At 35.9% G+C, this 21,252-nt stretch overlaps 3 protein-coding genes across 4 annotated transcripts in view; 1 reads left to right on the forward strand and 2 right to left on the reverse strand.

The window, feature by feature from the left end:
• The window catches only part of LOC116293286 (extracellular sulfatase Sulf-2), a 44,939-nt gene extending 24,739 nt beyond the window's left edge, over nucleotides 1-20,200 (reverse strand). Inside the window, exons 1-2 of one of the 2 annotated variants that reach the window (XM_089029033.1) lie at nucleotides 19,665-20,200; nucleotides 7,096-7,564 (exon numbers count right to left, since the gene is read on the reverse strand). In XM_089029033.1, coding sequence (XP_088885159.1) covers nucleotides 7,096-7,489 — 394 coding nt within the window. In that variant the 5' untranslated portion in view covers nucleotides 7,490-7,564; nucleotides 19,665-20,200. Of the gene's footprint in view, nucleotides 1-7,095; nucleotides 7,565-7,950; nucleotides 8,136-19,664 lie in introns of those variants that run through there. The other variant, XM_089029032.1, reaches the window with a different exon arrangement.
• LOC148911662 (uncharacterized) lies at nucleotides 1,664-5,601 on the forward strand. The gene is made up of 3 exons (XM_089029034.1): nucleotides 1,664-2,255; nucleotides 2,362-2,616; nucleotides 2,890-5,601. The coding sequence occupies exons 1-3, from the start codon at nucleotides 1,963-1,965 to the stop codon at nucleotides 3,098-3,100; spliced, it is 759 nt and encodes a 252-aa protein (XP_088885160.1). The 5' UTR covers nucleotides 1,664-1,962; the 3' UTR covers nucleotides 3,101-5,601.
• LOC148911663 (uncharacterized) lies at nucleotides 3,176-4,988 on the reverse strand. Its single transcript, XM_089029035.1, has 4 exons — nucleotides 4,848-4,988; nucleotides 4,405-4,553; nucleotides 4,118-4,318; nucleotides 3,176-3,720 (listed from the first exon to the last, which is right to left on the reverse strand). Exons 1-4 carry the CDS (start codon nucleotides 4,937-4,939, stop codon nucleotides 3,554-3,556), a joined length of 609 nt encoding a protein of 202 aa, XP_088885161.1. The 5' UTR covers nucleotides 4,940-4,988; the 3' UTR covers nucleotides 3,176-3,553.
• Nucleotides 20,201-21,252: the final 1,052 nt, after the last annotated feature.

The following is a 21,252-nucleotide window of genomic DNA, read 5'->3' on the forward strand; positions in this document are numbered from 1 at the left end:
AAAAGATCTATCAAGAAGCGAAAGAAGAGCTTCAAAGAAAGCTTGCTCAGTAAATATTTACTTTAAAAAAAGCAAGACAGGATTCTATTTACATATCGAACGTCAGTCTGGAAATTACGCGTAACCAACGTCTTATGGCATAAGATTTATGCTAATTACTCATCTTATGGCATAAGATTTATGCTATTCGCTCATCTTATGCCATAAGATTCACTATCTTCTCGGAATCCATCCTAACAGGGGGTGGTTGGGGTCTATTTTGTAAAATATTTCATAGATTACGTCAGGGTAATAAGGAATATCCTTATCCAGCCGACAAAACATCCACTCGGCTCTGCTCATATCAGAAACCTCGGGAAGAGACTTACCGGTAATTTCAGACAAAAGATAGGGAATAGCTTTGTAATATTTCCCTAGTTTTAATTTTTTCAATGTCTTCCGTAGACTTTGTGGGGTTGGCTCTTCTAAGTGGTCTATGATTTTCTTCCTTACTTCGTTGTCTAAATATACCGGATGTAAACCTTGGATATGACTCATCCAGTCTCTAAAGTATTTTATTCTCTTATAAGGTGTTTTCTTACGACCTCCATTGGCGTAATACTGCTCTCTGGTAGCATTTGGTACGGCATTACGAATATTCTTACCACATTCGTAACACTGCGCTGACGTGTCGTCTTCTATTTGCATTTTCTTACCACAACACCAGAAACCCCGAGGCTTGGGTATGTTAACTTTGGATCTTGGGCAAATTATACAGAAGTCATTGGTGAACTTTTTACATTCATGCATATATAAGACAAATATTCCCAACTTTCGCGCAACACATAACAGAACACGGGTAATTCCCGCGGGGGACGCTAGTGCATAAACACGGGTAATTCCCGGGCGATTCCGAATGGTGACCGCGAGTACCCCTTACTGCTGCTACACATCCGCGTTTACGAAACATGCCGGAGGTAACACCGAAAGGGCTTCCTACGACTCAGATAATAGCGAACCAATCACCGTCGCAGTAGTTTTTCCAGTGGAATGAAAATCTTGTCCCACAAACAACTACACAGTATCTGTTTTAAAGAGTACTACAAGGATTACAAGGCAATACATTTTTATTTTCACAGGACAGTTAACAATCGAAACAGTTTATAATTAATTTTCTGCTATCAAACTTTTAGATATTCTAGCTAATATGCGAGTGCGTCTTATTTAATATGGTGCAGATTAGTTTCACGTCAACGCACGGCTCCAAGGCTACAACTTTGATCGAATGTTTCCTGGATTCTAATTGTTCGCGATTCTAACATCATGCTACCACTCTTCCCAGTAGACCAAGGCAGTTGTGATCTTTATTTATCGGCTTCGTAGTGTCTGTTATGTTAACCGCAAGTGCATTTCAAATCGACTGCGTGGGTACGTTTCTTTACACCACGTGATAAACACTTGACTGCACTTCGATCACTTGGTGTAAAAAATTTTGCCCACGTGGTACAACTTTGGCATCACGTGGTCGATTTGAAATGCACTTGCGGTTAACATAACAGACGCAAAAGGGATAAAGACATTACAACTGTATAGTAACACTCAAACCTTTTTTATCATTTTCCCGACAAATCGAATTTTTGGCATAACTAAATCTGCTAGTCAAAGCGCTTAGGATTTAAAGTGTATATCAGGTCTAGAATTTTTTTACGGTTTTGGCATCTCTAGATGATATAAATAAATATTCCAAAAAAAATTTTTCGATTTCGAATTTTTTTCACCTCGAAATCAGCCTTCAAAGTTAGATTTCTGGCGACGCCCAGTCGTGTTGGCCGTGTTTTAGGAGACTGGTAACTAGTGACGTAAATTCGAGAACCGAGAAAAGCGATTGTCAAGGATACGAGTAGACAAAGTATTGTAAACATTGACCCGTTAGTGACTTTCATTCCTTCAAAAAACATAAATTTCAATATATAATTTCACAAGATGGCTACGAACTATTACGGGAGTGATTGCAGCTCTGAAAGCGAGATTTCAAGTATATATTCAGAGGAAGAGGATGGAGAAATAGAGGACGAATGCCATCAACATGCTGAAACACACGAGTCAGATGATAGCTACCCCAGGTCTGAATCTCACGAATTGGTAGGACCATATTCTTCAGAACCACTTGCTGATGCGGACTGGCTCAGTGAATATAACGAAGAAATTTCAAAGATCGAGAAGAGAAATGAAAAGCTTCAAGAAAGATTTGATGGCGTCACGCCGAATAGCGCTTGGTACGTAACTATCAAGATCTAGCTACAAGCTCACTCTTTTTGCAAAATATTTAGTTTCGTTTTGATTTTTTTACTAACTCGCAAATCTAAACGTTTCCTCTTTTAGGTGTAGATGCGGTCATTGCAAGAAAGACTTACTTCAAAAACCTCAAGAGTGTAATTGCTGTCACGAAATAGAGGGTTGTCTCGAGTCACTGAAGTCTTCCGAAGTGCTCGAAGAATTGGAAGTACCTCCCATTTGTGTGACCTTACATCCAGGGTTTGAGCCTGTTTGTTTAAATCGCTGGTCCCTACGTTCATCATGTGCCAAGTACCGCACTATCGACGGATATAAGTATAGACAAACTGGCAGTGAAGAAGAGTGAGTAAATCCTTTTTTTTTCTTCTAAGCTTAGTTTTAATTACATGGGCCCAGAACAAGTAAGATAACTATGACTAATGTTTTCTTCCTTATTTTCTTATATCTTTTACTGTTCACGTGCTTTACAAGTCATACCATGCCGTTTTAAAGTATTACTTATTTCCATGATAATGATGTAAATAGCAATTGTAACTGACAGTCGTTTATTTCAAGAATATATTCTTGTTTGTTTGATAAGTTTATATACTAACAAATTATCATTTCATATTTTAGGCTTCTCCGTGCAACAGCTTACAGGGAATTCACCCAATTGGTTCATGGTTATCAAGGAGGAGGATCCAAGAGAATCCCACTGCCTGCTTGTGCTTGTCATGGTTATCAAGGAGGAGGATCCAAGAGAATCCCACTGCCTGCTTGTGCATACCACTCGATAAGAAAACAGTTTCCTAGCACCGATTTTTGTGGATACGAAGATAACGAGTGATACATATTATATTATAAACAGAACATTGCATTAGAGTGATTTTACTCGAAGCATAAAAAAAATTGCACTACATAGTAGTAGATATTCACTGTTTTCTTTTGTTTTACTTCGACTCTCCTCACTAATTATACAACTTTGTATCATGGGTCTAATAGAAATGACTCAAATTGCCTTTATGAGGGTTGTTTTGTATTTGTCACTTTGTATTGCACTTACAACTATAATAAAAAATTATAAAATAATTAATTGTAAAAAGTATTACAAAATGATACATTTCTACATATTAATATAAGAGTGAAGTCACTAAACCAGTGAAATGGATAGTAGACTAATACACCTTAGCACTGAGACTCTAATGCCATTGTTTTCTTTTGTGTCTATTTGACTATTACACCTTAACAAGTAATTTCTATTTCACGGGTTTAGTAACTTCACTCTAAAAGCAAGAGAGTATTAACTGCTTTTCTGGTTTTTAGGGCAGTCTTTCACATTCTTGTGTCCTTTCATGGGATTCTTGCAACGAGTGCAATGAGGGATTGATTTCTCTATCCTGCCTTCTCCAATCTTCTTTGTTTTCTTCATTTTGGCAGCTTTGGCTTCTTGTTCAAGTACCTGTGATACTGATAAAAGTAATGCACAAATTAGCATGAAGTGAATAGTTGATGACAAAATTGTTAGTTTATATTATACTTCTATTATGTTATGACTGTTAGATTATTCAACATATTAGAAATAAACCTTCATGACTTAGACACAACAGTCTAATTATGAAGAAAGATCTATAGTGAAAGCACTGAATAAGGACTTGGTGATATTTGAACACTGAAACAGAGTGCAGTCAGTATAACCAGTGAAATAGTACAAAATCTAAATAGTAGTAATAATTAGCACAAATTCATTTGTTTTCTTTTGTTTGGTTAGCACTATTCAGTGCTATTCAGCTAAGCAAATTTCACAGGTATGATGATGGCACTCTTCAAACTTAGAAACATCAATGGGAAATAACATCCTACTCACATGGTGTTGTGGGTGGTACATTGTCTACAACCATACTCTTTCTTTTTTCCTTTTTTTCCAAAGCCACAGTTTTACTTTCTTTTACCAGCATCGTGTTCATTGATGGTGGGGTCATTTCTTTTAATTCTTTCTGTGCCTCTCTTAACATGTCTTCTTTCTGCAATGCTTCGAGAAAAGTGATGTATATCTCTTCCACATACCCTATTGATAAAAGATAAACAATAACATGTATACAAGTATTTTTTGACTTTTTGTTAAATCAGATGTGCCGAAATAGCAATTCTTACCATAATCTGGTTTTATTCTCACATCTCTTACAGTAGCCTCCCCATTTTTAAACTTCGGATAAATAAATCTCACTTGGTCTGATCCATCTGGCTTCTTTTTTGTCTCTCTAATGATATTGTAGTTGAAGTGGCTTACAGCAAGTATTTGTCTTGGAAGGAAAGAAAACAAAGAGAATGATTATAACAAATTATTATTCTTATTATTCGAATATCTTAGTTTGATTTCATTTGTTTCTTTATTTTGCATATTGCAATTCAAGTTTTTGCAAGAATGCAAATATTTAGTCATGCATTTATGTCTTATTTCTTGATAGCTTTTATATGAGAATAATACTATGATTATAATATTAGAAAAATCTATATAGTAAACAAACGATAGTGCTACAGTTGGGGCATATAGTCCAATATGTGTGACATTTTTTTATTATCAATCGACGACTTACCTTTCGGCGATTTCTTTGAGAATTGTTGGCTTCAGCTGAACTAGTCGATGGAACTGGGTAAAGTTTTGGGTATGACACAATTCCGGTCTCATCCCTTACTAAGTGTGCCAGCTTTCTGTCGTCTTCTCCGAAAGAGTAACGCTGACTGTAGTCCTCTGGAGAAAAGTGCTCCGAGCATATTGCCGAAGTCGCCGTAGGCGTCCATTTTGCTCGTCTTTTCAACACAAAATCGACCCATCTTTTCCTTCTAGCCTTTGCTATTGGTCGGTCATCATTAAAATAAGGGATCGTATGAAGTTTTATGCCTTTCTTCGTTATATTTGAACACCCTCCAACCACGCACCTACTAGGCATATTTACAATACTTCGAAAGGCCGATCTAAACTGTGTCACCGAATTTACGTCACAGAAAAACTAGTGCCAGTCCATTAGCGTCTCCCAAAACACGGCCAACACGACTGGGCGTCGCCAGAAATCTAACTTTGAAGGCTGATTTCGAGGTGAAAAAAATTCGAAATCGAAAATTTTTTTTGGAATATTTATCTATATCATCTAGAGATGACAAAACCGTAAAAAAATTATAGACCTGATATACACTTTAAAATCAGACTGTTATGTCTATCGGCGTGCTATCCACTTAATCACCGTCAAAGACCACATGCCGTAACGAGAAAGCCTGAGAATGTATGTTATCATTTAATAGTGCGGTTATTGTTTAGAGAGTACACACAATACACGTTTTATACCAGCCTAAGGATTTCGTTATTTGGCATATGCCTCGATTACAAACCGCAAAATACCTTTACAATAGATTTTCCTAGGGGGTGGCGTGTGTGTGTGTGGGGGGGGGGGGGGGGGGGGGGGAGGTCAAGTCATGGCGATTGACCTATTGAATAAAGGAAACGAGAGTGCAATGATGATGTTTGTCAATGTCAGTTGAATGAAAAGCGTGTAGAGAAACGTCGAATCGCTGGAACAAAAACAATGCCAATGAATTTCTGGTATTCTTAAGGAACAGCAGAGTTCTTTTTTGACGGCGCTCTTAAGGCTGTGCGCGTGCGCTTTCCAACAGAAACTACTTGACCAGTCTCGTACCCGGAGCCTTTTTTCTTACTGCGCACGCTCGACGGTTGCCACTCGACCAAACACAGTAGAGGACCTGGAGAAATCCTCAGGGAGCAAAGATGAAAACGAATGGGAGTGTTATAGGGTAGTCGATGCAGGGTAAAATGTGACTGGGTAGCCTGTGGCGTGCATGTAAGAGTAACATCTGTCGACACAGATGGATTTCCACCCCACCCATCCACCGGATATAATCGGTGTTTTTGTAGACACGGACGGATTTCCACCCCACCTATCCACAGGATATAATCCGTGTCTCTGTAGACACAGATGGATTTCCACCCCACCCATCCATGGGATATAATCCGTGTCTGCAGACACAGATGAATTTCCACCCCACCCATTTATGGGATATAATCGGTGTCTCTGTAGACACAGACGCATTTTCACCCCACCCATCCACAGGATATAAATTCAAGTTCAAGTTCACGTAGACACGTTTGACTATTATCCATCTCCGACTGTTTTTACACAAACAACATAGAGTAGGATATCCAAGGGTTAAGTTTTGACAACTTAATTGGGACGTGTTCAAACGCGGAAAAATATAAGTCAATTGTTCTTAACACATCATTCAAATGTCTGGAACTAGATTACCTACTTCGTTCACCAAATTACTCGAAATACTTCTTATATATATACTTTTAATAAACGAAAAGTAAATTCAGAAGAAAAACTAGTGAAATAAACTTACGACGGTTCGATGGATTTTTATGTCACTATTTTTCTTCATAAACTCCATTTCTAAAATTAGCCTCATAAGAAAAATAAAGTAGAAGTTGGTGTCACTTCGTGGAGCAGTTTTACTAATGCGCGCGAGAAGGACTTTCGTTTTCGCTTTCTGCTTTTCAAGATGAAAAAAAAATCATCGCAAGTTAGTCAAGCTAAACGGAGCTAAACACTCCTTTCACAACTACAATCAGAGCACTCATGATCAGTTGATTCAATAGTTCAGTAATTAATATTGCCTCTATATTAGAACAATTGGTTGGCTATATTTGTGTAGTGAGTGCTTAAAACAATTGAAAAACTAACATAATGCTTTAGATATTATATGTTATTATTATCATAATTCATTAGCAATACTCTAGGATTCGGTAGTTCAATTTATTCATTACAACTTTACCTGTTAAATATCCTGCATCAGAGAGGTATCTCGCGTAACTTTTTCTCTCGGGTCCTGCTCTCCAGTTCGGTGAAGAACAATTGATGTTGTTCGTCAAGGTGTTGTGATTATGCGCGTACATGCCGGTTAAAATCGATGATCGAGAAGGACAACAAATCGGTGAAGTCACAAACGCATTGACAAAGGCAGCTCCTGAAGAAAAGATTTCACGAGTCTTGTTCATAACCCACATTGACCCCAATTCACTGTCTTGATCATCGGTTAAAATGAATATAATGTTGGGTTTTGATTGAGCTTTATTCCTCTTTCGTCCTTGTGTAGTTTGACACAAGAAGCACAATAAAAACAAGAGTGGATAGAGAAGTTTCATATCGATACCACAGCAATACACCATGATGTTTTGGCTTGCTCTTTGAAGACAGTCTGAATCTTTAGCCGATCAGTTCGAGTAATTCTGTGACTTGACCGACTGTAGAGACAACGTATATTAATTAGTATTGTGTGAAAAAACCTAGACGTTTACCAATAGAATTTGGAAAACAATAATGAATTAATAGAGTCTGATGAATTGATGAAGTCATGCCGCTTTGGGGAACTGACTGAATGCCAATCTACGACTCGGCTGTCTTGCCGCTCTTATTTCAATCGCAACTACTTGGCAAATTGAACTAGAAAGTTTTTTTCTCGCGAATGATTATCCTTGGTATGAATTACTTAATGACTCATGACTTCGATTATCATATTTGGAGTCTATTTTTACGTGATTAGAAGATTTTCTTGGCTGGTCAATGAAGTTATCATCGATGCCCAAACACGCGTAATTTCCATCTTAATAAACATTGTATTTGTACTTACTTTATAGAGGTGAATTCCTAACCCGCGTTAGTGAATATAGCGACTATCAGACACTTTGAAGTCATTCTAAGTATTACTCAAAATATTCAAGACGATTTTTGTCTTCTAACAGCGGCGAGACCGCTTGGCTTGTTCTCCTTTGGGAATGCTTTCGGGATAACGTGTATCCAGACTCCCACAGACTGCTGAATGACCTATTAGGTGACCAGGGCTCAGCCAGAGGTGACCTAATCGACTAAAAACTTCCCTTGGAATTCCTAAACCTTTCAACAACATAATTTGACATTGAAATATTTTTTGATGATTTTAAAAGTCATTAGTGAATTCGACGTGTTAATAAGATACTTTTTAGCATCTCCTTCCACTAACCGCCTGATTTTTAATTCTAATATTCACTACTTTGTGGGGGTTTTTCGTTGATTTTCCCATTAACTTTGAGTTAAATCAGATCATATATCTTATGATGTAATCGCTGTTGGCAAAGATACCTTGATGAGTGACCTCTGGTCAAATGCAAAAGTTTTTTTCTTTTTATACTCGTCGCGGACACGTCTCGTCACTTGACTGACTTACTATACCAGTAGTCTTTACGTAGTTTTTTTGGATGATTTCCTTATGCGTTTATTAAAGAAGCCATCACTCGTCTAGAATCCTTCATGGGTTTATCTACGTGATCAAAGACCGTGTTGAGTGAAAAATCAGACGAGATCGCAAGATGTAGATAAATGTGCCAAAATCGTATGATCAGCTCAGCCCACCTCACGCTATTCCTGCATTCTCCTCTCTACAGCCATTCGCCCACCCTTTTTCAGTTTAGATACAAACCCGGCTGAGTGCCTAAAGTGAGTTTGTTGACAGTTTAGACGAGAAACTATTGAAAATTAAAAGCTCGTGTTTACAGCTCAAAGATTCTCTTGAAAGAAAAGGGTGTGTTTTAAACTTAAGTCGCGCCCAACGGCAAGCCCTCTTAGAAGCAATTACCGTTGATATCGGTCTCGGGCGGAAGGATGGCCTTTCAGTACTAGTGGGAGGAATAGTGATACTCTCATATAGTTCATATCACTGGGTACGCCCCGCTTGTAGCATAATTTTACTATCTATTGCCTTTTACAGGTAACTTCTGCGTTTTAATGATTAACTATACCTAACAAAAAGGATTCTACTTTCGAACTAACAATTTCACGGAGTATTTTTGTAGTGAGCGGTTGGTAAAATCGTCGGGTTTTAATCAGTTCTATCGGTATATCATTGATCCACCCTCAGGCTATACTTAATTTCTCAGTTACATTATCAAGCCGTTTAGACGAGCCGATTGATAGACTTATTGTTTTCCAAACGTAAAACCCCTACAAATGATCTTATTCACTCGCCAGGAATAAAGAGCCAGCGCAACCTCTATAGTTTGCTTCAAAACTGAATACAAATAAATAAGTGAGAGAAAATTAATCCTTCCTTTGAATTATATCTATACTCCGTGTGTTTAAACATTTTCAACTGCTAAACAAAGAAATAATACTCTAGGGAACGACACGTGGTCCGTAATACAAAACATTAAGCCCAAACTAAAGAGGTCTTTTTGCACAACATTTCTTCAAAATCAGTTTGCCAATTGATGCAAGACAGCTCGCGATACATGAATACTTAATATATTCGCTTTTCTAAAAATGCACTCAAAAATCGAATGAATTGCTTTGAATTCGGCTTCAACTCGATTGATAAGCTTGAGTTCGATTCAAGAGTTTAGCCCTGAATGATTTCTCGCTGCGATAATTTCCTGACATGAACAAAGTCCTCCAAGTATGTATTATACATTTTTTAGATGTTTCTAGAAAGATTCCATTCATTATTTGAAAATATGATTGCGATCAGTTACGGCTCTTCACTCGGTCGTGATATGAGATTTGAAGATTTTCTCATTTTTCTCTTCTTTCGATTTTTCTTTCACTTTCCTATCCATCCCTCTCGATGGAGAAAATTATCCAACTCAAAATGTACCAAACAAACAATAGTTTCGGTAAAAAAAGACTTCGATCCACGGCTCCCCTGCTTTGAAGATTTTATCAGCCAAATTTTTAAAAACGTTCTCTCAGGATTTCAGAACATTCTTAGATATTTATTATCGAAATAAGATGGATAAAAGTTGTCTCTCGACTTTAAATCTTTAAAATGCTGGAAGTTTCGGCTTCGCAATTTAATATTGAAATAAGGGAAATAATAGATTTTTTAAATGGAAAAAAAGGAAGGAAAGAAATAATTTTTTAAATTGTTTTTTGTTGTTGTTGTTGATGCTGTTGTTGTGGTTTCCGTTGTCGTATCACGGAGTGAAAAAACTGAAATCTATAGTCACACAGCTCGTAGACTTTACTGCTTCATCTAAGTCACAAGCATGTGGATTCACATTAATTGATAGGAATAAAATAATATATTATACGACGTTAGTACCTTTCGGCAATAATATGAAATTTTGGTAGGAATGCTAGTCAGCAACGTCATAATGGAATCTACATTACTATATATATATATATATATGTATATATATATATATACATTGATCCTTTTGTGGTATAATGCAATTTTTCAATCGTTTTTTGGAGAGCCTCGCTATCGTGCCAGAATTTTTATATTAATATCTCGCAAGCCAACGAGGCCTGTTAGAAGTTGGTTTCAAAATATTACTGTATCGTGCAAATATTTCAAAACACCAGTTGGCCTTCGACCTCAGTGGTGCCGAAATGGTTTTCCAACATGCCAAAATACTTCTATAGTTTGGTCATTTTTTTCCAAACATGTAAATTTGATCATGAAAGCCAGATATTATTTCCGGCACAGTCCGGAAATTTACACTAAGAGTGGCATGTGGTTTCCATGACAACAATCGACCTTGTTCTCATTTCTACCTCATGCTTACCACGTGCTATATGATTCGTAAGCTTCAACAAGTATCGAAACTTCTTTTCACAAGCGTAACGGTTCAAGCAATGGAAGTATGGTAACGTTTTTAGTTTGAAAAACGTTAAGTTAAAGTTGTTAGGGCCACATTTCTGCTATTCAGTGTAACCCTCTTTAAATAAAGTTTATTGATTGATTGGTTTGAGAAAGAATGATTTCATCTATATCACGTGACTCAGCTAAACAATTCCAGACGCGGCAGATTTGTCGGCATTTTATTGGCTTCCGTCTTTCGAAAACAATTTTTGATTTTACCGCCAAACTCCGCATTTCGAAAGTTTTAAGAATATTATATTTAAAAAGTCTTAGTTGGAGTTATGTATCCATAATATTGATGTGTCAAGCATTAATGGTAAACAAAGATGTGACGCAAAGGAGTGATACTTGGTCTGAAATGGGAAAAGCCGAAAGTGTTTTTTTACATTAATTGTATTTCATATCAAGTTTCGTTGTCACTCAAACGAATTCGCGAAAGTTTCATTGATTCTGGATTTTTGGCCTTCAGAAAGTAACGCAATCCGTCTGCAGAGGAACGCCTTTCCTCGTTCGCAACAGCGTTCGACAACAAATATAGATAATATATACGAGAGGGAAGCTGAAGTGATAAGAAAAAACGTGTGTGGTTGACAAGGAAGGAAAAGAGTTTTTATCTCATACATACTCGTATCTGCTTTTCTATTTACTACTGTTACCACTCCTAGCTCTTATCTAAATAGAAAACATCTCGCTTATCTATATGTCCTTCCTTTTGTTACCGTAAAACCACTCCTGCGTCTTTTATTCTTCCCTTTTTCACTAAGCTTCTTATGTTTCCTGTATTGTATGTGGCGAACAACAGATACATCTATATATATTCGTCGAGCATGCGCAGTAAGACATGAGGGCTTTTGATATGATATGAAATTTGTCCTTTCCCGAAGTTAAACCTACTTTATAGGATTATGTTTATTTATTTATTGATGAATCAAAAATAACCGGAGACCATACTCCCAGACCCGAATGCTGTAGCGTCGTATGGCAGCGCAAAGCATTTACGGCTATGCCAGAGATTTCGACCCCGACACCGCTATCCCCGGGAGGACTTACAGACTGATCAGGAAGCTCGGCCGAAGCCTAAGGGAGAGGTTAGTCGGCCCCTAGACCGTAGATGATTAACCCCTTGCTATGACCAGCAAACCCGAAATGTCGCTCTTATCACTGAGGAGTAAGCCCTAATTGTCACTCCTTTCCGTGTGGGATGGGCTTTGAAAATGTCCATAATCAAAGACGTATTTGATTGATTTAATTTTGTAATCACTTTAGGTGGGATGTTGTATGCCATACTTAATAAATTCAAATGGTCATATTCTCTTGTCTCGGTTTCATGCAAAAATAAAGATATTTCAAAGAAACTGAATTATAATGAGAATTATCATACATTTCTTTTTTTTTTTTTTCGATAAGAATTCATAAAATCGATTATTCTCCTCTTTGAATTTATAAACTGGCTTCTCAGTTTTACTGAATTTGCGTTTTTTTAGTTATTTGGCCCGTCAAGATCGTATGCGCACGCAACCTTGAGAAAACAGTCTATTGTTTTGACTGAATCTCTACCGTCACTGCAAGTATATGTACCTTAATCAGCGTTCGAACCTCGTACCTCGTTCTGATCAGCCGCGCCCGATAGATTAACAGTCTAGACATTAAAGTGATCAAAGTACGCAATTATTTATACGGAGGCTTTTGATCATGATGTTATTCAACGAGAGTCAAGTACACGAAATATCAAATTTAAAAAAAAACAAATTAAGTTCTCGAGATTTACCTACTTGTACAGTGCGGTTCAAGTGGCTGTTCGTCATCATGTAGCTTAGCGCATGCGCACGTGATGAATACCAAACACATTAACATACATATTACAATTTTGTTTTAAGAGGGAGGGTTTTTAGAGCGCTTTAAAAAATAAAACCTTTCTTGAATAATAAATTGACATGTGATAAGAATATTCCTATAATTATAACACAATAAAAAAAAAAAGAGATTATGAATATAAAATAACAAATATATGTACAAATTACTTATTTATCGATGAAAACATATTTGTAAAATAAATTAATAGCTCAAAACAAGAGTCCAGCTCTTCACACTGATATAATATTATATTAAAACTATACATTTAATATTAAATTCTTAATATTTCTAAATTTCGGCTACATTGGCGTTAAGGTTAAAGTCATTCAAAAATTCATTGTCAGAGCGCTTTTGTTTAGAGCGCTTTTCATCGCGTTTTGCGTAATTGAAAACGTCGAGACTTCTAGGTTTTGGCTTCCATCTATCAAATCTCTTGTACGGTCTACGTTTGATAACATGAGCGTAATATTTTCCATTTCAGACCACGTGTCATTCCCTAGCGTGACATTTCTTTATTTAAAAGTTTTAAAGAAGGCCTTGACTCTACCGGCTGCCGGATTTTATCAGGAAACAAAAAACTAAAAAAAATTTCCTGACACTTAATGAAATAATCTTGACTGGCATGTTCAATTTGCTATATAAGTCCTGCGAACTCAGACCGGAATAAGCGCAAGTTAGACTACGGATAGCAGTAAGACTGTACTTAAAGATATAAGGCTATCAAAGGCTTTTGAGTGTACATAGTTGTCACCTTGTGTATTTTCATTTTATCTTATGCTTAGATATTATTTATGGTTGGCAATCACGTTATAGGAGAATGATAGCTATGTAGTGGGTTTGCTTTGCTTTCTCGATCTATTTTGTAGATTTTTATCTAGCTAGCTAGTAAGAGAGACGGAGAAGAAAACTAGGCGAAGAGAAGCCGGAAGAGGGAAGACACTTACAATACAATACAATAAAACTTTATTTAAGGAGGGTGACACAATTAACCCATAGAGTTATCTAACACTTGACCGCAATCATGCATTCAGTAAAGATTATGGATGACACAATAGCTCAACATTTCATAGTTTAAATCGATTTTTTCGAGTTTCATAAAATAGTAATGAAAAAGAGCCTCCAGAAAGAAAAAACTAAAGAAATAATAAAATATAAATAAATAAAGGCAGAAAAGACTTTTAATGAATACGCCGAACGCGATGCTTATCCGTGACCGACTTCTACCATTTTCAAGCCTTTAAAAGACTGATAACTAGTACCTCCTGCGTGGAATTGTGGGCAAATTTAGAAATACAAAATTTTGTAATTCCATTTCTTGTGTAAAACGGACAGAACGGAGTTTTTCGAGAAAAATATTCTTAAAATGAGTAACTAATTATTATTCAAAATGGCGGTCATGACGTCATAGCCGATCGAAAAATCGATTCAAGATTTCGACGAATTTTTTCTTGGCGCATGTGCACTGTGATTATAGACAGTGAAATCGTTATCTAAACCCTAACATTTCCCCGTAACTTTGTTCCAATGTTTATTCAAGTAAGATTAATCTTTATCCATTCAAAATATGCCCGATAAAAGGCCGGCCGCCAAACCCATTGAATTAAGATGTTTGTTCAAAAGAAACGATGATCTTTATTCATGCTCTTCGGCACACATCTCCTTAATCCTTTTTTATACTTAATGATTTTAAGAATCTTCGAATAAAAATTGAAGCTATATTTAAATAAGGAAACGGTGGCCATTAATAATAAAATAACTTAAACTCGTTGGATAATTACACAATAATGCGAGCCAATAATCAAATGGCTTTTAAGAAAAATGTTTACAAAAATATTTTTTCTGTAATTTTTAGATACAGAAAAAATAATTTTAAATCTTTTTTTAAGAAAAACATTTGTGTTTCACTATATTTTCTACTTATTCTGTCAAGGCTTTTTGATTTTACTGACGCTGATAAGGAGCTTGAAAATGAGCTGATTTATACTTATATTCCCATTGGTACAGTTTTACTTTTCACTCATTACCATTGAGACATATTGTCTAGATTATATTGTTACTCATATCAAACTTATTCCATACATTTATGAACATTTGCTCTTTTTAGCGCCTAGGCCTACGCGGACACATTTTAATGTACTGCGCATGCGAATCAATCCCATATATGGATTCTCAAAATGGCGGACACGGCTCGTGTAAAACGTGAGTCAAAATTTCCAGTGAGGTATATGCAGGAATTTTCCTCGGATTTTGCTTCAAAGCAAAGAAAATCGTCAAAGAAAGACAATAATCTTTATGACGTGGTAGTAACTGAGGTAGATAAGTCAAAGAAGCGAATAAAAATCCACTATGTTGGGTATAGTACAAAGTATGACGAGTGGAAATCTTTTGGAGATGGAGCAAGCTTTCCCTTTGTTCGTCATGAAAAGCTGAATATACCTTCCGCAGATTCAATTGGAGATAGACAAGAAATATTCCATGGACAATTATGTCGGGAAATCAAGAGAAAATTGTTTTCTGGTCGAAGGGATGATCCAGCTGTACGCATAGAGCTTAGGGTTGAGCCAGATGTGTTTGAAGGAGCACTTGCCACAGTAGTAAGAGGTATTAAAGAAAGACAAAAGACTATTTACGGGCTACCATCCAACAGACTCATTGACAATTTCCTTGATAAAAAGTGGGATGAGCGCATTTTTAATGGTAATGGAGACTTTGCCTTTGTAATTAAAGGAACAGTTCGCTACTGGCTTTCAAAATCTAATCCTATAGTAGAATATAAGTTAATTGGAGATCAATATGTGAAGTCTGAGATTGAAGAAAGAAATTTTATTGTATTTACATTTGTTCGTGGTTATGGAAATCGTTACAATTACAGTACATTTAGTTCATAATACTAGAAATGACTTGAGAAAAAATATTTGATGAAACATAATTACATAATTATAGATAAGAATTAACAACAATGGAATAAGTAAAAATACATTTCTTTGCCAATAATTAATAATTTTGGTATTAGATTATGCTTAATATATACATATTTTTTTAGAGGCAATATAATAGTCTGAAGAAGCAATATTTTTTACTGTTGTTTTGATTGCAATATAGCTCTACATTGATGTTTTGATTTATATTAATGAAGATTCAGAACATCATTTTTGATACAAGGTATGTTTAAATATCTAGCACATTAACTGTTGTGTTAGAATGTTGATCATCACAGTGAATACCCTATACCCAGTGAATAACCTATTAAAAACTTTATTGTGCAATTAGGCATTTTTTTGTCCATACATTATTTACTCTCTCAAGATGTGCACAACAAGTTTGAAAGCCACAGTTTGCACATTTCTCAGTGCAAGTCTTAATATTATGGCAGCTTTTTGAGCAGTTTTTACATTGATATGTGGCTTTAACTCTCTCACAGCCTTCTGCTTCAAGGAAGTGAATTCTGTTTTTCTTTAAAAAGAGTTGTTTCAAAGCAGAAATACCTCTATGATTGGTAGATCTAAAATAATTTTTCGATGCATTGTCATTAAATTTTTCCATCCCTTGTTGTGTAAAATATGCGAGATTCTTGTACAGTGATAGGAACTCAGGAACATGGGCATACAGCGCATGCATATAGGGTGTCACATCTTTTGCCTGATACAAAGAGAGAAATAAGGAGAAGAAATTTCTGATTTTGCATTTCAAATTGATAATGCTTTCCTCAGATGAAAATGTAAGTTTGAGGTCCCCTATGATTTCTATGAAATCAATCCAGAGTTTTTCAAGATCATTACATTTGTCATAAAATGGAAGAAGTGTAGAAAAGTTAATATGCTGAAATAAAATAAGTTTTTCAGGGCCAGTTAGATCTCTATATTCTAATTTTTTAGTATCTTTGTTGATTTTCCATGAAAATGATATTCCAATGTTGTTTAGAAAGGTTTCATAGCCTGTCATGTGCTTGTACTTATCCCTTTGAAATCCATTTGGAAATTTTTTTAGCTTGTCAACTGCATCCTGCCTTCTGAGTTCTCTAATCAGTAGCTCAATTAAATTATCTGATATTCTTAGAATAAATGTAAGTTATCAATAATTACATGATCAATAGGAATAAAAGGGAAGAGAGGAACAGCTTTACAATTAAATTTTTTAGACTTGGCATGATTAGATATTTCATCAAGGGATCTTGCTCCTTGCTTTGAATCACTAATTGACCATGTTTTAGTAGTATCATGCCTTTCCATTCTTGGGCACTTGCACCATATGCATATGCATGATCTTGGTTTGCCTTTCCCAACCCACAAACTAAAGCTAAAAATTTCCAATCCCCACCCAGAAAATATTCTATGTTATATGTTATATTATCGACAGTAATTTCTTTTAATTTAGACATTTCATTCGTAAGATCAGAAAGGGATATTCTTAAGTTATCATAATCTTCTTGTATTTTTATGACTGCTAGTATATAATTACCTTTCTCTCCCATAGCAATATCTTTTTCGTTTAAAATTGTATAAGTAATGTTTTCATTTTTAAAGTCCTTCCAACATTAGTCCCATCACCACTGATTTTGACCTGTATGGTATTTCCTTCCAGCAGTTCTCCCTGTTTCTGTAGCCTTTGTATTTGCTCTTCTAAACTCTTAGCAAATTCAATCTGAATACCTTCAGCATCACCAGGGGTTGGCCTCACTTCCCATTGACCATTTAATGCTTGCATCCTCTTTACCATTTTATATTGACATGGAATTTCCTTGGATTTTTGAGCAAGTTCATTCCATGCTTCATTGGAAAGATTGAATTTGTCTTTGATATATAACCAGGTATTCAGTTCATTGATGTCATCACTAGTCAATTCTTTTGTTGGGGCGTTAGTAAAATCTATATCTTGTTCGTTAGCTAGCTCAAAAGTCTCAAACATTCCGGTATCAGGATTAAAAACTTCAACTTTCGTAGCCATAAAATTATAAAGGCCAAGAAAGGATAGTGTTGTCTTGCATTGTTCTTTCAAACTAGATCTTATTCTTGTCCTTTGCTGTGGGGAGTATTCATTAAAAGTTTTATTTTTTTCTGGACCTCTCACTTTGTTTTGTTTTCTGGCAACTTTTAGCGCTATTGCTCTGAATTGTTTCTTATAATAGTTCCTTTGTTTTTCTGTTCTTTTTAAGGCGTCCGTGAGTTTTTCTTCGTGTAGTTTTTTAACCTTTTCTTGGACTAATGATTCTTCAAGTTTTCTTTTTGTTTTCCTTAATTCTCTATTTTCCTCTTTAAGTTTTCCAACATCTAACTCGTTGTAATATATTTTGAACCGATAGGTCTTTCCATTTTTCCACGAGTCTAAAATTTTCTTTGCCAACCTGCCACCGCCTTTTAACCGTGCTGCTTTAACTTTTGCTTGTAAATTGTAAATTTGAGTTTTGATCGCACTGATAATTCTGTTGTTGACGGTGATCCCTTTAAGACCCGATTCGTCCAGAACCTTTTCAACAATAGTCTTCAATGCCGACTCATAGCTTTCTCCAGCATCGCGTTGTATTTTTTTCGACAATGTATAAATCAGAAAGCTGAAATTGTAAAATTAGGAAACATAATTAAAACTATAGTATTCCCGCGCATTTCCAGAAATCAATTCCAACGCTACTTACTTATTGATTTCGTGGAAAAAATGAGGAAATTCTGCTCCTTTCGAACCTCCTTCGGAAGATTGCTCTCCAAGTGCTTCGACAGCAGGGGCAGCGAAGAGAATCAGTACGAGAGAGGCAAGAAGTATAACATTCGAATTCATTTTGACCGCGTAAAATCCTTACGAATGTGGGTCTGTTTTACATCAAAATGCGGGTTTTTCCATATACTAATCAATTCAGCTGCTACCTTTTTGATTGGTTGATTTTGGAGCTATTTATAGGGGTTTTTGTGCACGTACGTGTGCTGAAATATGAGGAAAGCCATACAAACATTGACCTCACCGATGATCAAAAATTCCAAATTGACCGGGGTAAAAAATAATCTACGAGATCCAGAAAACTAAAAACATTGAAAGGAGATGTTATTCTATCGTTTTCCGTTGCTACCTTTTTCATATTGTTAGAAGAGATGAATATATCCAACAAAATGTACAAAAAAATGTTCAAAATTGCGTGTTTGACCGTGATTTAGGAGGGGGCGTGAGCGTCAGTTTCCTTTTGTTGACCTTTTGTTAAGCGTAAGTTTCATATGTTATTATAGTTTATGGAAGAATTCCCCCTCAACAAGTTAAATTTGTAACATCTTTCTTAGGTTGAAAGGAATATTTAGGTTAAGTTAATAATCTGGTGTCGTCTCGTGGCTATACTTTCGAGTAAGATTATCATGGTTCCTGGGAAGATTTTTTCACTTATATTTATTTATTTATTTATTTTGGGAAAACGAGTTAGAAGTAGACTTTCTGATCACTGATAAAAAAATGAAATATTAAACCACTGCATGGAAGCAATTTATTTAGTTCAAAATTATTTACTTTAAGCAAAAGTATATATAATATATATCATCTGCTGTAAAACTTAAAATTAAGAAAAGACCGGAGTTTTCTTGCTTTACCTTGGCAGGAATGGTGAAAGTTGGATCAAAGGGGAAAAGCACTTTGGCAAATATTTATACTGCTTGATTATTAGATTGATTAGATTTTTGCTTGAAATAAAAGCGGAGTTCCTGTTATACTCTAGAAACGAATCATACCGCCAAAACTATCGAGGAAAATATTTAACTGATGTAACTAAAAAAATTTAACGTGTTGTGAAAATATAGGGGCTCTAAACATAATATATTAACGCCTGGTATAAGAGGTTTGAAGTTGTTTCATACAATACTTGAGTTGTAAAAGCAACATCATTTCATAAAGTGTATAAATCTCACCTTCATATAGTGACTGAGGTACGTTCACTGATGTCATCCAGTTAGAACTCAAAGGTGTTAATTTTTCGACGATTTCAATACCGTCTAGTACGAGCAAGTCAGACCCACAAATGAACTACGCAATAAGCTAGTAGTATACCAAAATTTCGTCCAAACTGGCCAAGAAATGTAAGCGGCTGATTGATTCAAACTCGAACTATCTTCATTTGAAGTGTTTACTTTCCGCTCATGAAAACCGCATCAACGGAGTTTGTACTTAAATTTTACCTCGACAAAGCTCCACCGCGACAAGCTAGACCTCTTAGATCAAAGTTGAGTGGCGTGAAACTATAATTCGGCCTCTTTTAAAACGCTTCGTTCATTTCCTTCAATTATTTATTGATAAGACTGGTGTTTTCCGTGTCAGAGGAAAAGATAAGGATTTATTCCGTTAAGAAAGCAGGAAAATAAATACATGACTTCAATTGGTGGAAAGGGATTGTCTGGATAAAGCCCAAGATGAAGCAGTAAATAGGTTTCCCGCCTGACCTCATGAAAACAGGATACCAAATGTGGACAATCGTTTACGTTTGGGTTGGTATTTCAATTGTGACGTCACCAAGGGAAGGTTGTCGTATTGGAAGTGAATTCTTGAATAAGGCCAAGGTCGTGTTGGTATTTCAAACTCCTTTAGTTAAGGACTCTATAAACTAAACAATCAGTTATATTGCTTGTTTAACCTCTTCAGCTAAGATTGTGCGTGAATTTCTCCCACTGTAAAAAGGCGCAATTTTACTGCATTTTTTCGAGAACAAATTGTCACTAATTTACAGCGTATGGTTGCTATAAACCGAGGGACATGTAGCAAAATAGACGAGTTGCTGCAAATGAGAAACGAGTTGCTGCATATTAGAAACGAGTTGCTGCAAATAAGAAACGAGTTGCTGCAAATTAGAAAAGAGTTGCTGCAAATTAGAAACGAGTTGCTGGGCAAGCGAGTTAGACGAGTTGCTGCAAGCGAGTTAGACGAGTTGTAAGTAATAATAAGTGTACAGACTACCGGGCACGGATTAATTCAATGCCCAATGGTCTTTAACCTGCAGCGAACTTGTAGCAACTCGTTTCTTATTAGCAGCAATTCGTCTAACATGCAATAACTCGTTTCTTATTCGTAGCAACTTTTTCTGTCTTACTAATTTGCAGCAACTGTTATTTGAAGCAACTAGTCTATGACATGCAGCAACTCGTCTAACATGCAGCAAATCGTCCAACTTGCTGCATGTCATCGTCCCTCATTGGCCACAGTAACAGCGCGCATCAACAGATCTAGACGAAAAACAAATTAAGCCAAATAGCAACGAATGTCGTAATTTTGTACTTTTCTCATCACACTTTTCATTTTGAAAATGATTGTACTAATCTCGTTGCAACCGTTTTCATTTATGAGTAAGTCTAAAATAGTTTTGCAAAACATTTTATGGCGTTTGGTCTGATCAGGGTCTGATTAATTTTAATGAAAAAGATGTAAATTCCAATTGCAATGCAGTGGACTGAAGAAGAGCCACTCTGTGGAATCCACTGTTAATTCTTTTTTTTTTTCTTCTTCTTC

Source organism: Actinia tenebrosa, unplaced genomic scaffold, assembly GCF_029948245.1.
Source record: "Actinia tenebrosa isolate PJP-AT-01 unplaced genomic scaffold, QUT_ActTen_1.0 PGA_scaffold13__45_contigs__length_12533684, whole genome shotgun sequence".
Lineage (NCBI taxonomy): Eukaryota > Metazoa > Cnidaria > Anthozoa > Actiniaria > Actiniidae > Actinia > Actinia tenebrosa.